Source organism: Pipistrellus kuhlii, unplaced genomic scaffold, assembly GCF_014108245.1.
Source record: "Pipistrellus kuhlii isolate mPipKuh1 unplaced genomic scaffold, mPipKuh1.p scaffold_m20_p_23, whole genome shotgun sequence".
NCBI classification, from domain to species: Eukaryota; Metazoa; Chordata; class Mammalia; order Chiroptera; family Vespertilionidae; genus Pipistrellus; species Pipistrellus kuhlii.
Genome location: NW_023425522.1, coordinates 10633823 through 10655596, shown reverse-complemented (window position 1 = coordinate 10655596; position 21774 = coordinate 10633823). Strand labels below are relative to the sequence as shown.

At 44.5% G+C, this 21774-nt stretch overlaps 1 protein-coding gene across 1 annotated transcript in view; it reads left to right on the top strand.

Moving 5' to 3' along the window:
• LOC118727048 (NACHT, LRR and PYD domains-containing protein 1) overlaps positions 1-10937 on the top strand; it is a 61853-nt gene extending 50916 nt beyond the window's left edge. The window contains exons 10-14 of the mRNA XM_045586686.1: positions 4108-4367; positions 4861-4986; positions 7996-8134; positions 9964-10008; positions 10382-10937. Coding sequence (XP_045442642.1) covers positions 4108-4367; positions 4861-4986; positions 7996-8134; positions 9964-10008; positions 10382-10668 — 857 coding nt within the window. The 3' untranslated portion in view covers positions 10669-10937. The remainder of the gene's footprint in view (positions 1-4107; positions 4368-4860; positions 4987-7995; positions 8135-9963; positions 10009-10381) is intronic.
• The last annotated feature ends 10837 nt before the right edge of the window (positions 10938-21774 follow it).

The following is a 21774-nucleotide window of genomic DNA, read 5'->3' as shown; positions in this document are numbered from 1 at the left end:
TACCTATAAAGGAGCTCCCATATGATTATCAGCTGATTTCTCAACAGAACCCGTGCAGGCCAGACAGGAATGGCAAGAAATATTCAAGGTGATGAATAACAAGAACCTACAGCCAAAAATACTCTACCCCGCAAAGCTATCACTCAGAATCGAAGGCCAGATAAAAAGCTTCACTAAAAAAAAAAAAAAAAAAAAAAAAAAAAAAAAAAAAAAAAAAAAAAAAAAAAAAGCTAAAGGAGTTCATCACTGCCAAACCAGAATTATATGAATTGCTGAAAGGGGTTGTTTAGGAAGAGGAAGAAGATATAGATAAAAATTATGATCAACAAATACATAACTATCAACAAGTGAAACTAAAAGCCAAGGGAATTAAAAAACCTGATGAACAATATTAACTGGTTTATATAATAGAATCAGAGATACGGAAGGGGAGTGAACTGATGATTCTCAGGGAAAAGAGGAGTGGGGGGTGCAGGAAGAGCCTGAACAAAAACTGTGCACCTATGGATGAGGACAATGAGGGGTGTGGAAAGGGCAGAGGGTGGGGTGGAAACCTGGTGGAGGGGAGCAATGGAGGGGGAAAAAAATGAGGAATGTTTGTAATAATATGAACAATAAAGATTTACTAAAAAAAAAAAAAAAAGAATTGTATCAGAAAAATAATTGTTTAAAAGGTAAGTAAAATAGACATTTTATTATTTTTTATTACATTTATTTTTTTCACAATATATCAAAAAAATCTACTATTTGTAGATACAAAACAATTAGCCATTTACATACAACAAACATTAATATTTCAAGAAAAACAATTTTAAATATAATAATACTATAGGCTCAGTGCACAGATTTGTGCACTGGTGGGGTCCCTTGGCAAGGCCTGAGGGGATCAGGCCGAAACCAACCATCCAATGCTCAATGTTCTGAGCTCAGACAGGAAACCAATACCCTAGGAATCCCTGTTGTCTGCTGCCTGGGCTGAAGCTTCTTGTTGTCCTGGAAACAATGACCCCAGTGACTAATAGTGGCCTCATTTAGGAATTTGGCACTAGCTGCTTTTTACCCTCATTGGTGAGGTCCTACGTGTAGTTCTTAACCCTCTCATTCCTAGGCAAACCAGGACAACTGGTCACCTTAGCAAAAAGGCAAGTTGGATACACACATAGCACCATCCAAAATACAGTCAAATTTAGTGTGGCACAGAGGTTAAGTGCAGTGAATTACTGTCTCAGAGCAGGGATCTCAGCCCAGGGCTGGAGCTGACTCGTGAACTTCAAAAAAGCACTTCCCTCCAGGAGTTTCAGTTCCCCCATCTGACACTGACATGTGAGGATATTCCAGTTCTATGGAGGGCGAGGTGACATCATCCAATTGATGTCACCAATTGGTGCCACCAAGGCAGTGCAAAGTGCACCACCTGTTGGAGAAGCAATTTGGCAAAACCTGGCAAGTCATAGAATTGCTCACATCCTTTCACACACTTTCTTATACCTTGGGACTTACAATTCAAGGTAATAGCCCAAGGGAAACAGAAAAGTCCCCTGCAAAAACATGTGCATTGCAGGACTATCTATCATGGCAAAAAGGTAGAAGCAACCTCAACACTAAAACAAGAAGCAGTGAACTAGGGATGCCACATCCACTAGGAGGGATCAAGTACTGCAGTCATTAGAAAGGTCCACAGAGTCTTGGGGCTATTTAAACCAGCTTGGGAAAGGCAGAGCTACATGGCCAAAATGAAAAGGTGTTGCTTGCAGAGAAAGACTAATAGAAAAGGGAAAGATGATAATAATAGTTGGTAAGATCAGATGTAAATTTTTCTGCATTTTGTCAGGTAGTGTTCACCACTATGATATTATTAAATATTTTTCACATACACACACAAAGGAATTAATAAATGAGAAAACTTTAGCTGTATTCTCCACAGCAGCTCCTGGGATTAAATCAGTCAGCCATGTGCTGATTGGAACCCATGCAGACCGAGGGCCTGTGCTGCCCAGAAATGGCCTGCATTGCAACAATTGCCAGGCAACACAGGGATGGAGCCAGGACTCCTGACACTTAGGCCAGTGTATCTCCCACTACCAGCCTTCATCCCTCAAGCTCTCTATTGTGGTGACAATGTCCACACATGGCTGCAATCAAAGAAACCAATTCTGGCTGATTTGGGCAGAAAATGGATGTATAAGAATATTGTTGAGCAGCTCATAAGCTTTAGAAACAATTGGACACAAACATTAAATGAAAAGAAGACCTGACCCAATAATGCTGAGAAGCCAAGAACACAGCCAAATTCCATAGATAAAAAATATGGAGAAGCTAGGCTATAGTAAAGGTTTGTCTTGAGTGGCTTCTCACAGTTCTTCCACTTTCAAAAAACTATTGCCCACAACCCCAAAAGGACCCAGACCCTGGATGGTGCCTTCCCTGCTGGGTTCCCCAGATAGGCCACTGAGCCTATGCCTAAGGACCACGCTGCATCAGGCATACATGACTCAGTGAGGGCACCAAATGCTCACCTTTCAAATTTATTCTTTTCAGGGCAACATGTGGACATATCCTGGTTCCAAGTGGCCCACATTAAAGAGGATGGGATACTCATGGAGAAACCAACCAGTGTGGAGCCACATAACATAGTCCTGAAGAACCCTAGGTTCTCCCCCATAGGCGTTCTACTGAGAATGTTCCTAACAGCCCTGGGCCCACAGGCGCTTAGGAAAATTTAAACCAGGAGGCAAAGTCACATGACCAAAGTGGAAATATGAAAAGGTGTTGCTACAGAGAAAGACTAATGGAAAAGGGGAAGATGAAAATAATAGTTACACTGTTTAGTGAGATCAGAGGTTAATACTTCTGTATTTTGTCAGGTGGTATACTATTTTTCATGCAAAAATGGCAACTAATATACTAACCCATTTGGCTCAGTAGTTTGAGCACCAGCCCTCAGACTGAAGGGTTTCAGGTTTGATTCTGGTCAGGGGCATGTACCTCAGTTGCAAACTCAATCACCAGCCCCAGTTAAGACAAGTGGGAGGCAACCAATTGATGTGTTTCTCCTACATGGATGTTTCTCTCTGTCTCTCCCCTTCCCTCCACTTTCTAAAAATCAATGGGAAAAAATATCTTTGGATGAGGATTAATAAAAATATATTTTAAAATATTTTTAAGTATTTGATAAATTAGTAAAGCTAATAGCCATCTCCAAGGCTCCTCCTGGTATTAAGTCAATCTACATATACTGATTGGTGCCCATGCAGACTAAGGCTAATTTGGGCAGAAAAGATATGTTTAAAAAGATATTGAGTAGCTCACAGACTTAAGAAACAATTAGGCAAATAGTCTTACAGAGAAAAAAAATAAAAAAGCAGTGACCAAAGACTGTTGGGAAAACAAGAACACAGCCAAGGTCCAAACAGGAAAAATAGAGAGAGACCTCTAGGGCAGACACAGCCACTGTAAGGCCCTCCTGCCATGGTGGCTACTAATCTCTTGACCCCATTGCTGCTGCCAAAAGAATCTCTGTCTTTTCATCTGTGCTTCATCACCTCTGTATCAAGGCCCTGGTTAGGAGCATCCATTTGGTCAAGCCTTGGTCACACACACACACCTGTGTCACAAGTTTCCCGAGTGGGAGGACCAGCTGGTATTTTGGCAAGACCCACACAATGATGGAGGAGGAGTTTCTTCACAAAAAGAAGAATCTGAACATGGTGGGTGATCAAACACAACAAATGTGCATTACCTTGGTCACTCCATTTCCATCGCTCATTCTTCTTGTTTCTATCTGCCTGGAGAGACACCTGCCAGCATTAATGGCCCTCGGAGTTACAGAATACACAGTAACACAGGTAACCATGGGGTCATTATCTTTCCCAGATCAAGGACCTGGGCCTGTGTATAAGTTTGATGTAAGAAGATTCCAGCGGTGCTCCAACCAGAGAGAAACTATTGACCACAACCCCAAAAGGCCCCAGACACAGGCACACTGCCTCCCCTGCTGGGTCCCCCAGCAGGGCCACTGAACCTCCTGGCCAAGGACCACACTGCCTCAGTCAAGCCTGACTCAGTGAGGGCACTAAGTACTCATCTCTCAAATCCATTTTTTCACAGAGGAACATGTGGACATCTCATGTTTCCAAGTCGCCCACTTTAAAGAGGATGGGATACTTCTGGAGAAGCCAACAAGGGTGGAGCCACGTTACATAGTCCTTGAGAACCCCAGCTTCTCCCCCATAGGAGTTCTACTGAGGAAGATCCACTCTTTCCTGAACATCCCTGTCATCTCCAATGTGCTGCTCTACCATCGCCTCCATCCTGAGGAAATCAACTTTCACCTCTACCTAATCCCCAGTGACTGCACCATTGAGAAGGTACTCTAATAGGAGACCAGGCCTGGGTAGGCTGACAAAGACATAACATGCATCCAGAAATTCCCTGGATGGGTCAAGTGGGCATAAGGATAGGACAGGGACTACTCTCCTAGGTTCCCAAAGCCTCCCCCAACTGGGCTCACTACTCCATTACTCATTGCTGGACACGCTTTTGCAATCTCTTTCCAGGAGTCAGAAGGATGAAAGGGCTCCATGCCCAGAGGTATACATACTTCTCCATTCTCATTTATTCTCTAGCAATGCTCCAATTCCCACTCTGAGCATAACACCAGCCAAGGATAGGGATCTCTATGTAGCAGTTATGGAGGATGAAGAAGGGAGAGTTCATGGGTGGTGTTGCCTTCCCCCCTCCCACCAATATCAACATGTGAAGCCCCACCTCTCTTTGTTCAGATCAGAGTCCATAAAGTAGAATCTCTGAGGGAGATCCAGAGGCCCTCCTCCCTTGATCAGTGTTCTTTATGCTCCTTAGGCCATAGATAATGAAAAAAAGAAGTTCCAGTTTGTGCAAATACACAAGCCACCCCCGCAGACTCCGCTCCACATAGGCTCCCGATATATTGTGTCTGGTTCACAGAAAATGGAAATACTGCCTGAGGTGAGCAGTCCAGATATCCCTCCTCCCTAAGGCCAGAGGTCATGCTTAGGAATATCTGTGGGTCGGGTCTTAGAGCTTTCCAAGGGACAGGCCCAATTGGGGACTGGCAGATAATGAGTGGGATTTGGAGTGAGCGGGAATCCTTCAAAAATTGGGAGAAAAGGCCGAGACCAGTTTGGCTCAATGGATAGAGCGTCGGCTTGGGGACTGAAAGGTCCCAGGTTCGATTCTGGTCAAGGGCATGTACCTTGGTTGCGGGCATATCCCCAGTAGGGGGGTGTGCAAGAGGCAGCTGATCGATGACTCTCTCTCATCGATGTTTCTACCTCTCTATCTCTCTCCCTTACTCTCTGTACAAAATCAATAAAATATATTTTTTTAAAAATTGGGAGAAAAATCAATAGTAGGAGAAAGGGTTACATTCAGGATAGGAACAAAAATGGGGACTGACTTAAGGGAACTGAGAAGTGTTTGGCTATAGTGTGTCGATACTCTCCAAGCGAAACAATCAGGAGCACACTTGTAGCTAAAGACATTGGGGTTGTTACTCATTTCAGTGAGAGAACCCACAACAGTGAGAACCATAGGACACCCTCAGATTAAGAGACTCAGAAAGAACCTATTTCAGGATTTGGGCCTTAGTTGGGTAATTTCTGAGAAGATCTAAGGAAATGGAGATTTTTCTCTAGATCTGGTATTCTAAGGAGGTAGGGCAATTCTATGATTGGGAACCTCTACACATTTTCTCTCTAAGAAGGACAAGCACCACAATTGTGAAGATATAGTTGCTGAAATAGTCAATTTTGCAGTGGGGACATGTTTGGCGATTGTGAGATTGTATATGTCCAACAGGAGGACAACACAGCAGAGATGGCAGCATCAGATTAGTTTGTAATAACAATGAGGTCTAGCTGTGAGCATTACATTAGGTCTGGATATCAGGGGCTCTCTCTCATTCTTTCTCAGTCTCCCCTTTTCACCAAAAGCGAATGATGTCAAGCCCCTGGACATTCCCCATGATATCCAAATGTTCACCATTGCCAAGATTTTGCTGCTGTGAATCAGTTTCACCTGAATGGTAGTCTGCTGTTGAAGTAGAGTCAATCCTTTCTTCTTCTATTCTGAGATGAGTCCTTGGACCACTTTAAGTAACAATGACAGATGGAAAACATTTCCAGGAGAAATGAGGAAATGTTATGTATCTTTTGAGTTGAGAAACATGAATCCTTTAGATTTCCCTGCTGTGTCACATCTTAACAAGGGATAATTCAGTCATTCATCATACATTATCCAGTGCCACCCAAGTTCTGTCTTCATTTGTGATAGTCCAGTGAACAAGACAGTAAGGCCCTGCCCTTGGGAAGATGACATTCTGGTGTATGAGACCTACATTAATAAAATAATTGGACCAAGAACCATGAAGTGCTGTGAGGAAAACACAACTATGCCACTTAAGGGAGTGACTTGGACTACTTTATACTGGGTGGTCAGGGGAAGAGCTGCTGAGTAGTCACATATACCTGAGACCTGAGTGACAAGAAGGGTCCTGGTAGGTGAATATTTGTAATAGAGCACTTCAGTTCTAGAGAACAGAGGAGCAGGTACCGTTAATCCTTCCACATGACAAATAGGAGGACAGTGCAGCAGAGCTTAATGAGTGTAGCAAAGAGAGAAGTAAAGTGGAGTTACACAAGACACAAAAGTTCCCCAGGGCCCATCAACTATGTTGCCCTGATCTGGAATTTGGATTTTGTTTAAAGTACAATGACAAGATCTCAGAGGTTGTTGCAAGACCTGCTTTAGTTTAACAGAGATGCCTCTGGCTGCTGGGTAAGAATGGGTGATAAGAAGAGAAGAGTGAAAACAAAGACTGTTGCTATGGTACAGGCAGGAGCTGCAGATGCCTTAAATAAGGAAGAAGCAGCTGAGATGAAGATAAATTGATGGATTGAGGGTATATGTTGCAGGTACAGCCAATGGTACTTGGCTTATGAAAGTGAAAGGTAGGAGTTAAGGATGTTGTCTGAATGTGGAATGTGAGTGCTCAATGGGTAGTGGTGCCATTTACTGAGTGTAGGGAAAATGGGAAGAGAACATTTTTGGAAGACAGTTGGGAATCAAGAGTCATCTTGAATGTGATTAAGCAAAGGGGATGAATATAAATTTTCTATTGATTCAAAGTGAGAAGACAGGCTTTGGGCTGGAGACATGTGAATTTGGTTTCAAGATGGAGGAGGTGGAGAGAGAAGAATCTTGTGAATTGACCCATGTCCTGTGTGGTTCAGGATTCAGGCTCTGGAAGAGGGGACACATGCAAATGAAAGAAACAAGACAAAAAATAATAATTTGGAAATATTGGGGGACCAGGAGGGAGCCCAACTCCAGAGGAAGGACTCAGCTTGGGCTCTGGCCTTGCCATCCTTTTATTCAAATTGGGAAGCCTGTAGGCAGGCAATTGCCAATAATAGGCAGATTATCTTATAAGTAAGGATTTACATGACTGTCTTTTAGGGAAGTTGCTTCAGCTGCCATTGTCTGGACTAAACAGTGGGTGTACAGCCTTGACTTTTGCCAGAGCTCAAGGTTCACCAGCCTTCCAGGATCCTTGTCCACACCTCTCTGCTATTAAAGACAATGGGCGGCTTCCCACAGAATCTGATTCAAGATGGAGGTAGAAGGATCTCGATTAAGATGTGTGAGCCTGAATCCTGAACCACACGGGACATGGGTCAATTCACAAGATTCTTCTCTCTCCACCTCCTCCATCTTGAAACCAAATATTAGAGAAGAGTCCTGACTCATTCATGAAGTATCCGGCCATATCTTCTTCCTTCTGAGTTAGGATTTGTGACAAATGATGAAAAGAGCAGTACCTGAAGTGGCATTAATTTCAGTAGAGATCATTCAAGGGTCCCCATGGGGATGAGCAGGGCCAAGAAGGTGTCAGATGGGGAGACACCTCACTTGTGGGATGAATGGTGGCTTCTCACATCATCACTTTTTCTACAGGAACTGGAGCTCTGCTATCGAAGCCCTGGGGAACCCCAGCTCTTCACTGAGTTCTACGTTGGTCATTTGGGGCCAGGGATTCGGCTGCAGATTAAAAGCAAAGATGAGACTGTGGTATGGGAGGCCTTGGTGAAATCAGGTAAAGTCAAGACAAGGCCAGGGAGCTCTGTGGTGGGGAACAGAAAGTCGATTAAAGAGTCTGCCTCTCTGTGTGTGGTGTGTGAGAGAGATGAGAGAGAGAGAGAGAGAGAGAGAGAGAGAGAGAGAGAGAGAGACAAAGAGAGAGAGAGAGAGAGATCACAATTTGCTGATGGGAAGAAATAGCCCAGGGAAGTGACTTTTTCTAGTTTTATAACAGTTGGCATGATTAGAATTTGAACTCAAGTTAATGTTACTTTAAGGTCCATTCCCTCTCCCATACACCATGGTGTCTCTACACTGCCCTTGATTTAACAGATTTTGAAACCCTCAAGTCATTTGACAAAGTTTCTCATAATAGATTGAACATGAGATGAGAAAATAACCAGCTGGTTATATGGTTGTATGAATTAAGCCAGTTATGGCAATAGCACATACACTACCTTGGATCACTGATATTTCAAAGTATACAATAGGAATCAAATAATGAACTTGCAGGAATAAATGCAATTTCACAGTTTCTTTTTTTTAATATACTTTATTGACTTTTTACAGAGAGGAAGGGAGAGGGGTAGAAATCTAGAAACATCAATGCAAGAGAAACATCAAACAGCTGCCTCCTGCATATCCCCTACTGGGGATGTGCCTGAAACCAAAGTACATGCCATTGATCAGAATCAAACCTGGGATACTTCTGTCTGCAGGCTGACACTCTATTCACTGAGCCAAACTGGTTAGAGCAATTTTACAGTTTCTTAAAGCAGCACTAATACTCTCAAGAAGTAATCCCCAAAAAAGGTCCTTCTAGAAAAACCAGCCCATGTTCACTGTTGAAATATGTGAATCTGCCTTCTGAGCTGTTACAAACAGGTTTCCCAGTGCAGAGGAAGAGAATGGTTGCGACTCAGTCTTGGCTTGGGTGCAATCACTTGTGTGGACTAATTAGCCCCAGCATCAGACCACATTTGAATCTTACTCTGGCTCTTACTTGCTGGGTAATATTGGGAAAATTACTTAATGCATCTGAGTCTCATTGTCAGAAAGATTAAATACATGATGTATGTGCATATCTCATGCTGTGGTCCTTATAAATAGTATAAGGACCAGTCATTGTGGAGGACAGGGAGCACCTTCCTCCCTCCATCCCAGAGAAATGCTGCTCCCAGCACTACACCAAGAGATCCCCTGGTTGGCTTCCCTCCCACACTGTCAGGTCACACTGAAGTTGGGTCTGCTCAAAAGCTCAGGCAGTGTCCACAGGGGCTTTGTGGACTCCCCCTTTCTCTGCTTATGTAAGTAATTTTTTAACCCTCTTCCTTTGTTGTTGTTTCTGTTTCCTATTGAAATTCATCCATTACCCTACTGCTAAGTTTTTCTTGATGTTGATTTTTATATCAAAATTCAAAACAGTGTGAGTCTAGAGACCAAGGAAAAAGAGGTAGCCTTCTGTTCAAAATAAGGAGATCTCATAGTGGAAGCTATATTGTAAAGGACTCGGTTATTTCTCTACCTGGGTTTCATTCAGGCCAAGATTAAATTAAACCATGTCTGCCCATTGTTGAGGAAGAAACTACCCTCTCTCTGTGTCTCTCTGTCTATGATCATGGCTTCTGGGACTAAGTTTCCCCATATGCTTATGGAAGGGATTCCCTTATATAATCTCTAAGGGCCCTTACAATGCTTACTCCAACTTCTATCAGAATTAGTCTGTAGCCACTTCTAGGAATCAAAGAATCTCAGAAGTGAGACATGAGCAGGATTTTTAAGGCTATTGCTTGTGTTAATAACTACCACTGATACTGATGCTTATTCATATCTCTTTTCCTCCAGGAGACCTCAGACCGGAAGCTACTCTGGTCTCTCCAGCCCTAGCAGGTCAGTAACAGGGTTAGAGACCACAGGAGCCATGGCAGTTCTGGAGTGTGCTACATGGTCCTGGAGGGAGGGAGGAAAGAAAGAGAGTACTCTTCACACCTCACAAGGGATTGGTCTTTGGAGAGTGGTGTGTACTCCAAGGCAGAGTCCTTTCCCATCACCCTTATTTCTGCCCACGGAGGCCCTGGCACCTTCCATGGGCAACCTAATATGCCTCCATCAGGTATTTGAAGGTAGGCAGAGGTGCCTTTCTGCTGGTCCAATGTTTTCATAGGTGGGGGAGGAGCCAACGATACAGATCAGGTGAGTGCAGAACTTCAGGTGGTGATGCCTGTAGAAGCTGTGGTGAGAGCCCTTCTTTATTCCTTGTCAGCCTCACCTTCACCCCCAGATGCCCCAGACTCACTACACTTTGTGGACCAACATCGGGCACAGCTGGTGGCTCGAGTGACTTCGGTGGACGCAGTCCTAGACAAGCTGCATGGACAGGTGCTGAGCGAGGAACAGTATGAGAAGGTGCGGGCTGAGCCCATCAATCCAGACAAGATGAGGACGCTGTTCAGCTTTAGCAAGTCCTGGGACTGGGCCTGCAAAGATCAGCTCTTCCAAGCCCTGAAGGAGACCCATCCTCACCTAATTGAGGAACTCTGGGAGAAGTGACGCAGTGGAGGAGACTATCGGGGCTACTGACAAGCTCGGCAGCTGCAGTCTGAACACCTGCTTATGAGTCCTGGCTCTGACTGTCCATGCTTTGGGTCTAGGTTTCTACAAGTCTAAACACATTGCCAACACCCAGCAAGAGTGGCTCAGTTGGTTAGTGTCATCCTGTGCATGGAAGGGTTATTGGTTTGAATCCTGGTCAGGACATATACCTGGGTTGCAGGTTTGATTCCCAGTCATGACATGTATGGAAAGCAATGTATAATGTTGCTGATGTTATTCTCTCACATCACTTTATGTATCTCTCTCTCTTATCCCCCTCCCTCGGGCTTCTCTTTAATCATGTCCTCAGTGAGGATAGATAGATAGATAGATAGATAGATAGATAGATAGATAGATAGATAAGCAAACACATTTCCTACTGAGTTGCCTTCTACCCCTAACATTATTGTGCTTTGATGATGCCTTTCCTGGGAATCATGTGTCCATGCTCACTGTTGCCACATGGGCTTCCAGCTTGCCTACCTTGGCTCACATAGACCAATTGTCCAAGTAGAATGGCAGCCTCTGGAGGAATGTGTCTCTGGAGCTGGCATGATGTCTTCCAACCTGTAGAAGCCTCACCCAAGAGCCTTGTCCAGTGGCCACCACAGCCCTCCCTGTGCCATTCACATGCAAAAAAGTCACTTCTGGCTAAAGACAGACAGTGGAAATGGATATCTTGAAGGTTTGGAATGGCTAGGAGTATGGGCAAAAACAGATTTATTTTTCACTTGTTTGTGTTGAGCTGGGTTTTTCTATTAGACCAAATTGTGCCTTGTTGATTCTGAAGTCTACTGGATTCCTAGAGCCACAGAGAGGTGAAGATCGAGGTTACAGGGGGAATGGATCCCAATCTTAGCCTAGATAACTCCTGCTATGGAAATTGATTTCTTAGCCTTACATTGATTCAGGTACCACTGCCTGTGCTCCTACAGAAGCCCCAGTTCTTTCATAATAATGTGCAGAGGTGCCACCTCCTGAACTCATTACTTTTTTGCTCAGGTCACATTGCTAACATGTTCAATACATTTGGCCAACTCTGACAGGACCTTCTTCTGAATGAGGAAACTACTGAACTTTGGATCCAAACTCTTAGAACTTTGTATCCCAGCTCCTGGAGTTGTTCCTCTAATGGAAGTGAAGTCTAGCAAGACACCTGTACTTGAGAAGGGTACTATTTTACTAAGATCCATGTAACTGTGGTTGCTTTCTGATCCCAGGCAGGTAAGCTTGTGCAGAGGCATGATATCATCAGGTCTCGGCACCCAAGACTCTGGCTCTCCACCTCTAAAATCAAGAAAGCTTACACAATGAACTTGTTGATTTCAGTGTAATCCTGTGTCCCCAGTTTTCTGCTGAAGGTGGCAGGTATATGATTTGATTCTTAAATTAATGTCCTCAGCTATCTTAGGAGAAATAAAGAAAACTGCCAATATGTCTGAGAGTTTCTTTCTTCATCTAAAGGCCAAAGCTCTCCTTTAAGAACCTAAGAAGCATGGAAGAATAAAGCTGGGAGCCTGGTGGGACCAGCATACTCTCTGATGGATGGAGAGGGACCCAGAGCCCATACAGCAAGTTTATTTTATACCCCTAATACCTGGAATTTTCACCAAAAACTTTGGATCAAAGGAGATCATTTGAATCATTGAGTAGGGCTTAGCATTCCTGGTGCTTGACTGGATTTACATATCAAAGTCACATTCTCAGACATCTGGGTCAAAACACTCTTACTGTTTTGGCAAAGCCTGTTCCCAGGGCTTGGCTTTGCCTATCACCTTGGTTTCAGCTGACAATAATTAAAGAAATGCCCATGTGCCTTCCCAGGCGCTATCTACATTTAGCTCTACCACAAGGATTTTAAAAAAACAGATCAAAGAAAGTGAGCATCTTACCTTAAAATAGGGGTGAGTGGGAGGTCCAGAATCCCAAAGAAACTCACCCAATGCAAAATGAGGAGCATGTAGAGCCCAGAGGGCCCCAGCTGGTACCTAGCATGGGTCTGAGTCTATGATGTGGTTCTGGGTGGGCTCCTCTGGAATCCTGCCACTCTATAAGACAATCCTAGTCATAAAAAGTGAGCCAGCTGGGCTCCATAGCCTCAGGAAACAAGGTCCCATCTGGGGCACCAGATGTTATTGGACAGGGGACCTGGCCCTGAGCAGGTTGGCATAAGGACAGCCAGTATGTGTGTTCTTGACTTCTTGTAAAAAAGTTTTCACAACATGAGTCCAAGTGACTATAAGGGTGTGTTTATTATAGCTGGGAACAGTAAACAGGGGTTAGCATAGAAGAATCAACAGGAGAGACCTAGGCTGGCCTGTTTTGCTTCTCTGAAAATGTTTTTGGAAATAAATGAGCCAAGGCAGGGCTGCTTTAGCTCACTCTGAAGTCTGAAAGAAGGGAGACAGGTTCAGAGGGTTAGCCTGGGAGAGCTGCTGCTGCCCATGACTCCCTGGTTGCAAATTTGTGGGATCCCTTAGGGTTTAGGAGGTGTGTGCCTGTGGGGGGGAAAGAGAGAGAAGGGAAAGACATTGTGCGTTCCCTAGAGGGAGAGTACATGCTGGGTCCTTTGAATTTTTATCTCTCTTGCAGAAGAACTTCTTAAAGAAGTTCTCAGGGGAGGGTTTCAGCAGAATATTCATCCGTTTTCCAGGTGTGCTGTTTCAGGGTCCTGATCTCTACTGACTGGTCAGTTCAAGGTCAGGGGGTCTTTAGTCATTGCACCTGGTCCTGGTATCACCCACCTGGTTTTTCTATTTTTCTGGGCCTGGAGCTGAAATATAACTGAGGCTTAGGTGTTATCTCTAGTGACCTTCTGTATTTGCTGTAAAGTGCTCTGCCAATTTGTTCAGATATCTGTCTCAGTTTCCCTATTCCTTTTGACTGGGTTTACTGATCTGTCTCATGCACTAGCGCAGTACCCTACCAGAACTCATGCCCATGGCCTGCCTGTAGATGTCTGGCTCTAAGTAGTACAAGCCCTGCAAGCCTGCCTGGCCCCACCTCTTCCCTGGCCACACCTCCTGTCTCTGCTCAGGCTGGATGAGGCCTTTCTTCCCCATTGGTTGCCCAGGACCAGGAGAATTCTGAAGAGACCTGGGTGGAACAGCTCTGTGCTCCACCCTGGGATCTAAAAGCACCCTAGGCAGGGCTTCTCCCCTCCTCTACATCCTGTCAGCATCAAAGCTCAAGGTGTTCCAGAACTCCAGGACCCACTTGGGGGAAGATTGAGGAGCACAGAACAGTGAGTGTCCCTCAGATCCCATCCTCCCATCTCCAACAGCTCATTCTTCTGACTGCCCCCAACCCAACACCTCAGTAACCTGACCTCTGCCAATATCTCCCCACTTCCTCAGGACTCCTCCTTTTATGGATTTTCCTGCCTATTGGCAGAAATCCTGGGATTTACAAAAGTGGATTCTTAGTGCTGAATAAGAGTTACCAGGAAAAGAGTAACAACCCCACTCGGAATCTGGCATTAGGAGATGGTAGGGACCATGGCTGACTGCTATTCTCTGCCTGCCTGATCCCCTCACCACCCACCTTCTCCCCAGTGGACATCCCTGAGGCCTTCCAAGCTGAGATTGAGACAACCAATGCAGCAGAGCAGGTGAGTGCAGCAGAGATGGCTGATGGAGTCCAGGAGCAACTGGCCCAGATATTAGAGTGTATGAGCAAGGAACAGCTGAAGGAGTTCCTGCTGTGCCTGCCTCATAAGGATCTCTGCCAGCACTCTCCTGGTGCAATCCCAACTCAACCAGAGAATGTGGGTGGTATGGAGGTGGCTTCACAACTGGTGGCTCTATATGGGGAGCAGCAGGCCTGGGATGTGGCCCAGCAGACCTGGGAGCAAATGAACCAGGAAAATCTATTTGGCCCAGACTGGAGAGAGCCAGCCTTGAAATCAGGTGAGTAGACCTCTGCCTGCTGTCGATCTCCTTCTGAACCCTGCTCTGCTGAACCCCATCAGACTTTCCTCTAGGCAGTGACTGTCAAAGGGGGAATCCAGGCTCAGACTAAACTACCCTGTTTCCCCAAAAATAAGACAGTGTCTTATATTAATTTTTGCTCCCAAAGATGCGCTAGATCTTATTTTCAGGGGATATCTTATTTTTCAATGAAGAAGAATACAGTACACATTTATAGTTAAATGAAAATAAAGGAAATTTATTACCTGTATACAGTTCAGTAGTATGGTAGTTGTCAACACAAACCAGAAAAACTGTGAATCCTACAGTATCAAGAATTTATTCATTTATTCAATGACAATCATGTCATCATCTTCTAGAACATCATCATAACAATCCAATTCCTGAATTTCCTGGTGAATTTCTTGTGACTCCATTTCTTTCAGAATCAGTGAACCAAATCTTTCATGGTTTGCCTAGAGGGGTCTTATTTTTTGGGGGATGACTTATATTTCACTCAGAAGGAAACCTGTAAGTAGTTCTTATTTTCGGAGGATGTCTTATTTTCGGGGAACCATGATAGTAGAGGAAGAATGCCAAGTGCATTCCTAGCAACCCATGGGTCTTCACAGAACCTGAAAGGGAGCACACAGAGAGCCAGAAAGACTAGAGGCTCACTCTCAGATGGCACCAGCAGGGAAGATGTGAGTTTCACACCCACCTTCCAAGTGGCCACTTGCCCGGTTTGTATTATAAGCACAGAAGGGACTCTGTGAGAAACAGGTTCCAGTCCTGGCATGAATATGTTGGGCAAGTCGCTTCACTACTCTCTGTATCTTCTCTCCACCTATAAAATGAGAGAGTAGGAGCTTCCTGGACTGTAGGAGAATAAAGAGATAATCCATATTGCCTACAACAGAGTCCAATTCCTAGAAAATGCTCAATGAACTGTTCTAATGTTATTGTTGCTGTCATTCCTGATGTTATTACTATTGGCAGCTGGGAGTGACAGAGGCCATCAGCCTCATGTGAGGGGATTTGAGGCACATAGAGGAGTCATGACTTTATAAGGGAGGTAGAGAGAGAACCAGGATAGCCATGCAAAGTTTCTGAAGCCCAGATCAGGACACTTGCCCAGCAGTGTCAGGGCACCATTCTCCAATGAGAGGCTGAGGCAGGCTGCAACGTGTTCACTGGTTACTCCTGACCTCTCTTAGTTAAGATAGGGTCTCTTGCTTTCTGGTTCTTGTAGGTTGAAGAACCTCAGATTCAGTGCCCTCCCTCCTGCTCATCTTTAGAGCAAGCATCAACCTCCTCATCTGCTTCCCACAGCCCAATTGTCCCCATCCCCCTAGATCCCAAATCCATCCAGATACAACTTTTCCAGAGGGCTCACCTCCTCCATGGTATGAAATTCTTTGACTCTGAGTCATGGGGCACCTCCAACACTTAGAAAGGGTTTGAAACACTTGCCTGACATAGGGACAGAACAGGAAATGTGAGGCTGGCTGAGTTGGCATAAGAGCTGCAAGTGGGGCTATCAGGCAGCATGTGGGTTCTCAGCCAGGAGGGGCTACATGAGGACGTTGGCCAAGAAAACTATATAAGGGGGATAGAGGAGCCAATAAAGATCCTAGAAATGATCTTTCAGGAACATTCCAGTATTGAGATTATACTCCCTCTGATTTGACAGATGGAAAAACTGAGACTCAGGTAGGCCAGGCAGTGAATCTTACCCAACCAGGTACCACATGTAACATTGTCCTTGCCCACATATAGGATTCTGAAGTTCCTTGGGGTCCAGAAAGTTCCAAGGAAGACTGTTTCCCAGGAGAATCCTAAGGGAAGGGTAGGCCTATTCCTCACTCAAGCCAGTTCCCTCTCCTGACTTCTCTGATTTCAGCCTTCACCAAATGGAGTCACCTGGGCTAGAAATCTCAGCTATACCCTTGCCTCTTTCTCTTTTCATCCCAGCATCCAAATCCATGCTCACACAGCACTTGGAAACAGCCAGGGCTAGAACTTACACCCAGTGATCTCTGTCTCCACACTGCTGCTGCTTTGTGTGGACCCCACCCCCAGTTTCCATGTCCCTTTTCTCTTCACTTCCTTCTGTGCCACTCTCCCTCCTCCTGCCCCCAGGCCCTGGCAGTAATGGTCAGAAGCTCAAGCTCTTTTGTCTGATATAATAGGTAATTCTGCTCTCATTTGGTTTCCATTGCATTGAATTTTTTTTTTCATCTCTTTCCTTTAGCTTTTATGTGTCTTTAAGGCTGAAGGAAGTCTCTTGTAGGCAGCTAATAGTCAGGTCTTTGTTTTATTGTTGGTTTGTTTTTATTTTTTTACCCATTTAACCACTCTATGTCTTGTGATTAGAGAATTTCATCCTTTTCATTTAAAGTAATGAGAGGCCTGGTGCACAAAATGTGTGGACTGGAGGTCCACAATCCGGGACTGCTGGCTCCAACCACACACCTGCCTGCCTGCCTAATTGCCCCTAACCCACTTCTGCCTACCAGCCTAATCACCCCCTAACCACTCCCCTGCTGGACCTGACTGACATTAAACTGCTCCACATCAGCCCAATCACCCCCAACTACACTCCCCTGCCAGCCTGGTCACCCCCAACTGCCATACCCTGTCAGCCATCTTGTAATAATGTAGGGCAGCCATCTTGTGATGACATGGGGGTAGCTATATTCTGGCAGCCATATTGTAGATGACATGGGGGCACCCATCTTGTGATGACATAGAGCAGCCATCTTGTGGCAGCCATACTGTGATGATGTGGGGATGGCCATCTTGTGAGAGTATGGGGTGGCCATCTTGTGAGGGTATGGGGTGGCCATCAGGTGAGTGCATGATGGTCAATTTGCATATTACTTCTTTATTATATAGGATTATTCAAAGGATTTATCAAATTTGTATAGCTGTTATATACTTCCTTTATTCTTTTTCTCACTTCTTGTTGTTTACCTGTGCGATTTAATGAGTTTCTATAGTGGTATGCTGTGAATCCTTTCTCTTTACCTTTTGTGTGTCTGTTGTAGGCTCTACATTTGTGTCTACCATGAGACGCACATAAGTCTTGCAGGTTGGCCTTCAAGGAAATTCTCTCTTTATTGCAAGCACAATCCCAAAGGCACTGGACAGCTTCCTCACTACTGTCTCACTGGTGGTTCTAGTATTGCTACCAGCAAACATGTTCACTCCCTGGGCAGTAAGGGCAAAGGACAGTAACTAGGGCTGCTGGGACCATGGTCCTTCACCTTGGAGTGAACCTAGGTCACTTCCTCAAATGCAGCTTTAGTGAATTTCCACTGGGCCAACAGTCTTTTACAGAGGGGTGCTGACAGCATAACAATTTTAACAGTCTAAGACTGTTATCAATTGAGAAGGAAAAAGAGAGCAAACTTATCCATCCTCTATCTTTTATTCTCCAAAACTGGCTGGGGTGAGGAGGGGAGACCTTAAACCCTAGAATGAGGGACTGGGATGGCAAAGGGAAGGCATATGAAAGCAAAAGCACTGGACATAAAGAACGATCAGGCAAAAGAAGCCAGTAGAGGAGGAGCCACTGGACAGATGGGACCACATGGGAGCCAGTGACCCACCATGTCTTCTTGGAGCCATCCACTCAGCTCTGGGGAAGTAAGTGTGGCACCAAGGCCTAAAGGTGGTGGGGCCATGGGGAGAACATCACTGAAGCACTCCAATGATTAACAGTTTCTCCCCATGCCCGCTGATGAGGATGGGGGCCTCTTGCAATAGTGTTCCATCACCTGTCCATGGTGTGAAACTGCCACTGCCAAATGAAGTAGACATTCTTCTCAAGCTCCATCTTGAAATGCTTGTTTTTTCCTGATGCTTTTAGAGGCACAGAAAGTCAATGGGCCAGGATACAGTGTCTCTAATGAAAAAGTCACCCTCTGACACTGCTCATCGAGGATGCCACCCAACCTGGTGCCACGTTGTTCCCTTAGTGACAATTTCTGCCTATGAAACACCCACTGCCCCTTGCCTATTGTAGCTTATCTGTGGGGCATGCAACAGGGACATAGTAGGCCCATATGTGAGGACCACCACATAGTTTGAGAGGACAACATCAACCTTTTTTGCATTTCCACCACTCCTGTTCATAGTCTATTTTATGACCTCCATGGTGTCTCCCTTCTCAAAGTCGAACTTCTTGGTGATTGAGCTGCAAGTGTTCAGTTTCTAGACCACATGTAGAATGCAGGTTACCTGGCCATAGCTCAGTGATGAGCTCTTCAGCAAGCTCAAGAAGCTGGGGAACTTGGGACCAACTCGTCCACCTCTTTAAAGATATGGTTAGAGGAAACTGCCCATTGTATAATAGATGTCACGTCAGCAGAGGTCTCTGCTTCTCTATTACAGTGGCGTTCCACCCCTTCAGCAGAAATAATTCTCAGTCACATAGGTGAACTTGACAGAGACGTGGATGTTGACACTGTAGATGCTTTGGGCACCGCTCCTATTAACAGGGCACTGAGGGACCATGCTGGGTGTAAGAGACATGTTGCATGTGTTGATTTTCCTTTTGGCCTTGCTAAGCCCTCATGTATCCTTCAGGTTCTTCATGAAGGAGCCCTTTTCTTTAGCTGTTCTTCCTCTCCATAGATGGGTGGCACATATCCTGTCTGGTTGGCTGCTTCTGCACCCGCCACCATGTCTTGGTGTCATTTAGCATCCACATGCACTGGCTCTTCTTAATGTCAAGTTCCTGGACCTGGTGGCTATAATAGTGACTTCTTTTGCCATGTTTCATGAGTTCATCTTTGGACTCAGTTAGGAGAGGTGACTGACAAAACACAACTCCTCAAAGGTGAATTTTTTAGCTGATTGCACTCTGAATTTACAAAGCTGCAAGTATTTCCCAAATTCCCAAATCCCACTCAAATCTCGGCAGAGAATTGTGATCTGGGAAATCACTTGTAGAAAAGGAACATAAACTCTGAACTATCTAAAGCAGGCCGACTCCACACTGTTCTCCCTTGGTACCTGAAGCTGTTACAGTGCTAGAGCCAGGTGCCTGATCATCTTCAAAATAAGAGATTTATTTATTCAAAATACTTACTGAACACCTACTATGTCCTAGGTGTTCACAAGGCCCCATAGTCACAAGGGTTCTGCACTTGTTTTCATGTTCTGCTCTTTTGTTGTCTTAAATTTCTTAATTTTTGAACAAGGGATCTTGTTCAAAAATTTTGTGCTAGATACCAGGCTATAGCAGGAAACAACAAAGACATCATTTGCTTTCCCACATCTTTTATAGAAAAAGTAAAAACATTATATAATTAACAAAACTTTATTAGTTATATAGTAAGAAAGTATAGAGAAATATTGTGAATATTGACAGTGTTTGGAAGAGCTATTGTGTTGTTTAGAAAAGAGTGAAACAAAATGATAGTGGACATATATACTTTCTATTTTTTTCCACTGCTTCACTCTTGCTCTGATGAGAGTTGAAACCCAGTAATTTTGTGGTCTATCCCCTCAATTCTGCTGACCGTTATCTTGCAATACTTAATATACTCAAGAGTGCCACAAGCCAGAACCACATTTGTTGTTTTTCTGTCCTTACCTTAGCAATTCTTATTCACAGTGCTTGATCTTGCGGTAAAACAAGGTTGTAATCTGGGATTGCAGCTTTGATAATGTTCAAAAGATGAGTTAAGAGAGAGTGCTGCTGGGACTGGATTGGCTCAATGGTTAGAGCGTCGGCTTGGGGACTGGAAGGTCCTGGGTTCGATTCCGGTCAAGGGCATGTACCTTGGTTGCGGGCATATCCCCCATAGGGGGTGTGCAAGAGGCAGCTGATCGATGACTCTCTCTCATCGATGTTTCTGACTATCTCCCTTCCTCTCTGTACAAAATCAATAAAATATATATAAAAAAATAAAAAAGAGAGAGTGCTATCATTAGTTCTTGTCATGTGAAGTTAAAAACTACCTTGTTCAGGGGAAACTCTCTTATATCTGAATTCAGCTTTTTAAGCAATTAGCTATTTCATAGTATGTCAGTTTTTTTTCAGGTTCTTAAGGGAAAAAAGATACTCTCAACACAGATCATGGCTGTTTACTGTAGTAATAAATAAGAAAAGAAGCAAAGGAAATCTAAGGGTTTTCCTAATAAGATTTTTTATAAAGGGTTTTAAAATCTCATGGCTTCCTGGTGCCTTGGATTAGTACTGAAGGCACAGTACCCCTTCCAGAGAATGCTGACTTAGTGATTCAATTCTTTATTTCTTTCTAAAGCTGTTCAACTCTATTGCTCAACTCAATTGCCTCTATTGATCAGTGGTTGGAGCATCACCCATGCATGAAAGGGTCTCAGTTTGATTTCTGATCAGAGCACATACCCAGGTTTGGGGTTTGACCCTCCATTAGGGTGCATACATGAGGCAATCGATCTGATGTTTCTCTTTCACACTGATGTTACTCCCTCTCCCTCTCTCTCTCTCTCCTTTCCTCTTTCTCTAAAATCAATAAAAACATGTTCTCACTGTAGCTGGATTGGCTCACTGGATAGAACATCAGCCTGTGAACTGAAGGGTCCCAGGTTTGATTCCTGTCAAGGGCACATACCCAGGTTGCAGCTCAATCCCCAGTAGGGGGTGTGCAGGAGGCACCAATCAATTATTTTCTCTCATCATTGATGTTATCTTTATATCCTTCTCCCTTCCTCTCTTAAATCAATAAAAATATATTTTTAAAAAACAATCATATTCTCAGTGAGGATTGATTAATTAATTAATTAATTAATTAATTAATTAAACTGTTTACCTTATAACATGCATTTTCACATCTATAAAAGGGTAATATGCTAATTAGATCAGGAGACCTTCCAGATATCCTCCTGGACAAAGCCATGGTGGCAGGGCCATGCAGAGGCAGTTAAGAGTGAACAGGCCAGCAGGGTAGGGCACTTGGAGGCAAGCAGGCTGGCAAAGGGGGCAGTTGGGGGCAACCAGGCCAGCAGAGGGAATATGTAGGAGCGATCAGGCCAGTAGGGAGGCCAGTTGGGGATGAGTAGGCTGGCAGGGGGATGCAGGGCAGTTGGGAGAAAACAGGCAAGCAGGGGGGGGTGGAGTTTGGAGCGAGCAGGCTGGTGGAGGGGAGCATTTGGGGGTGAT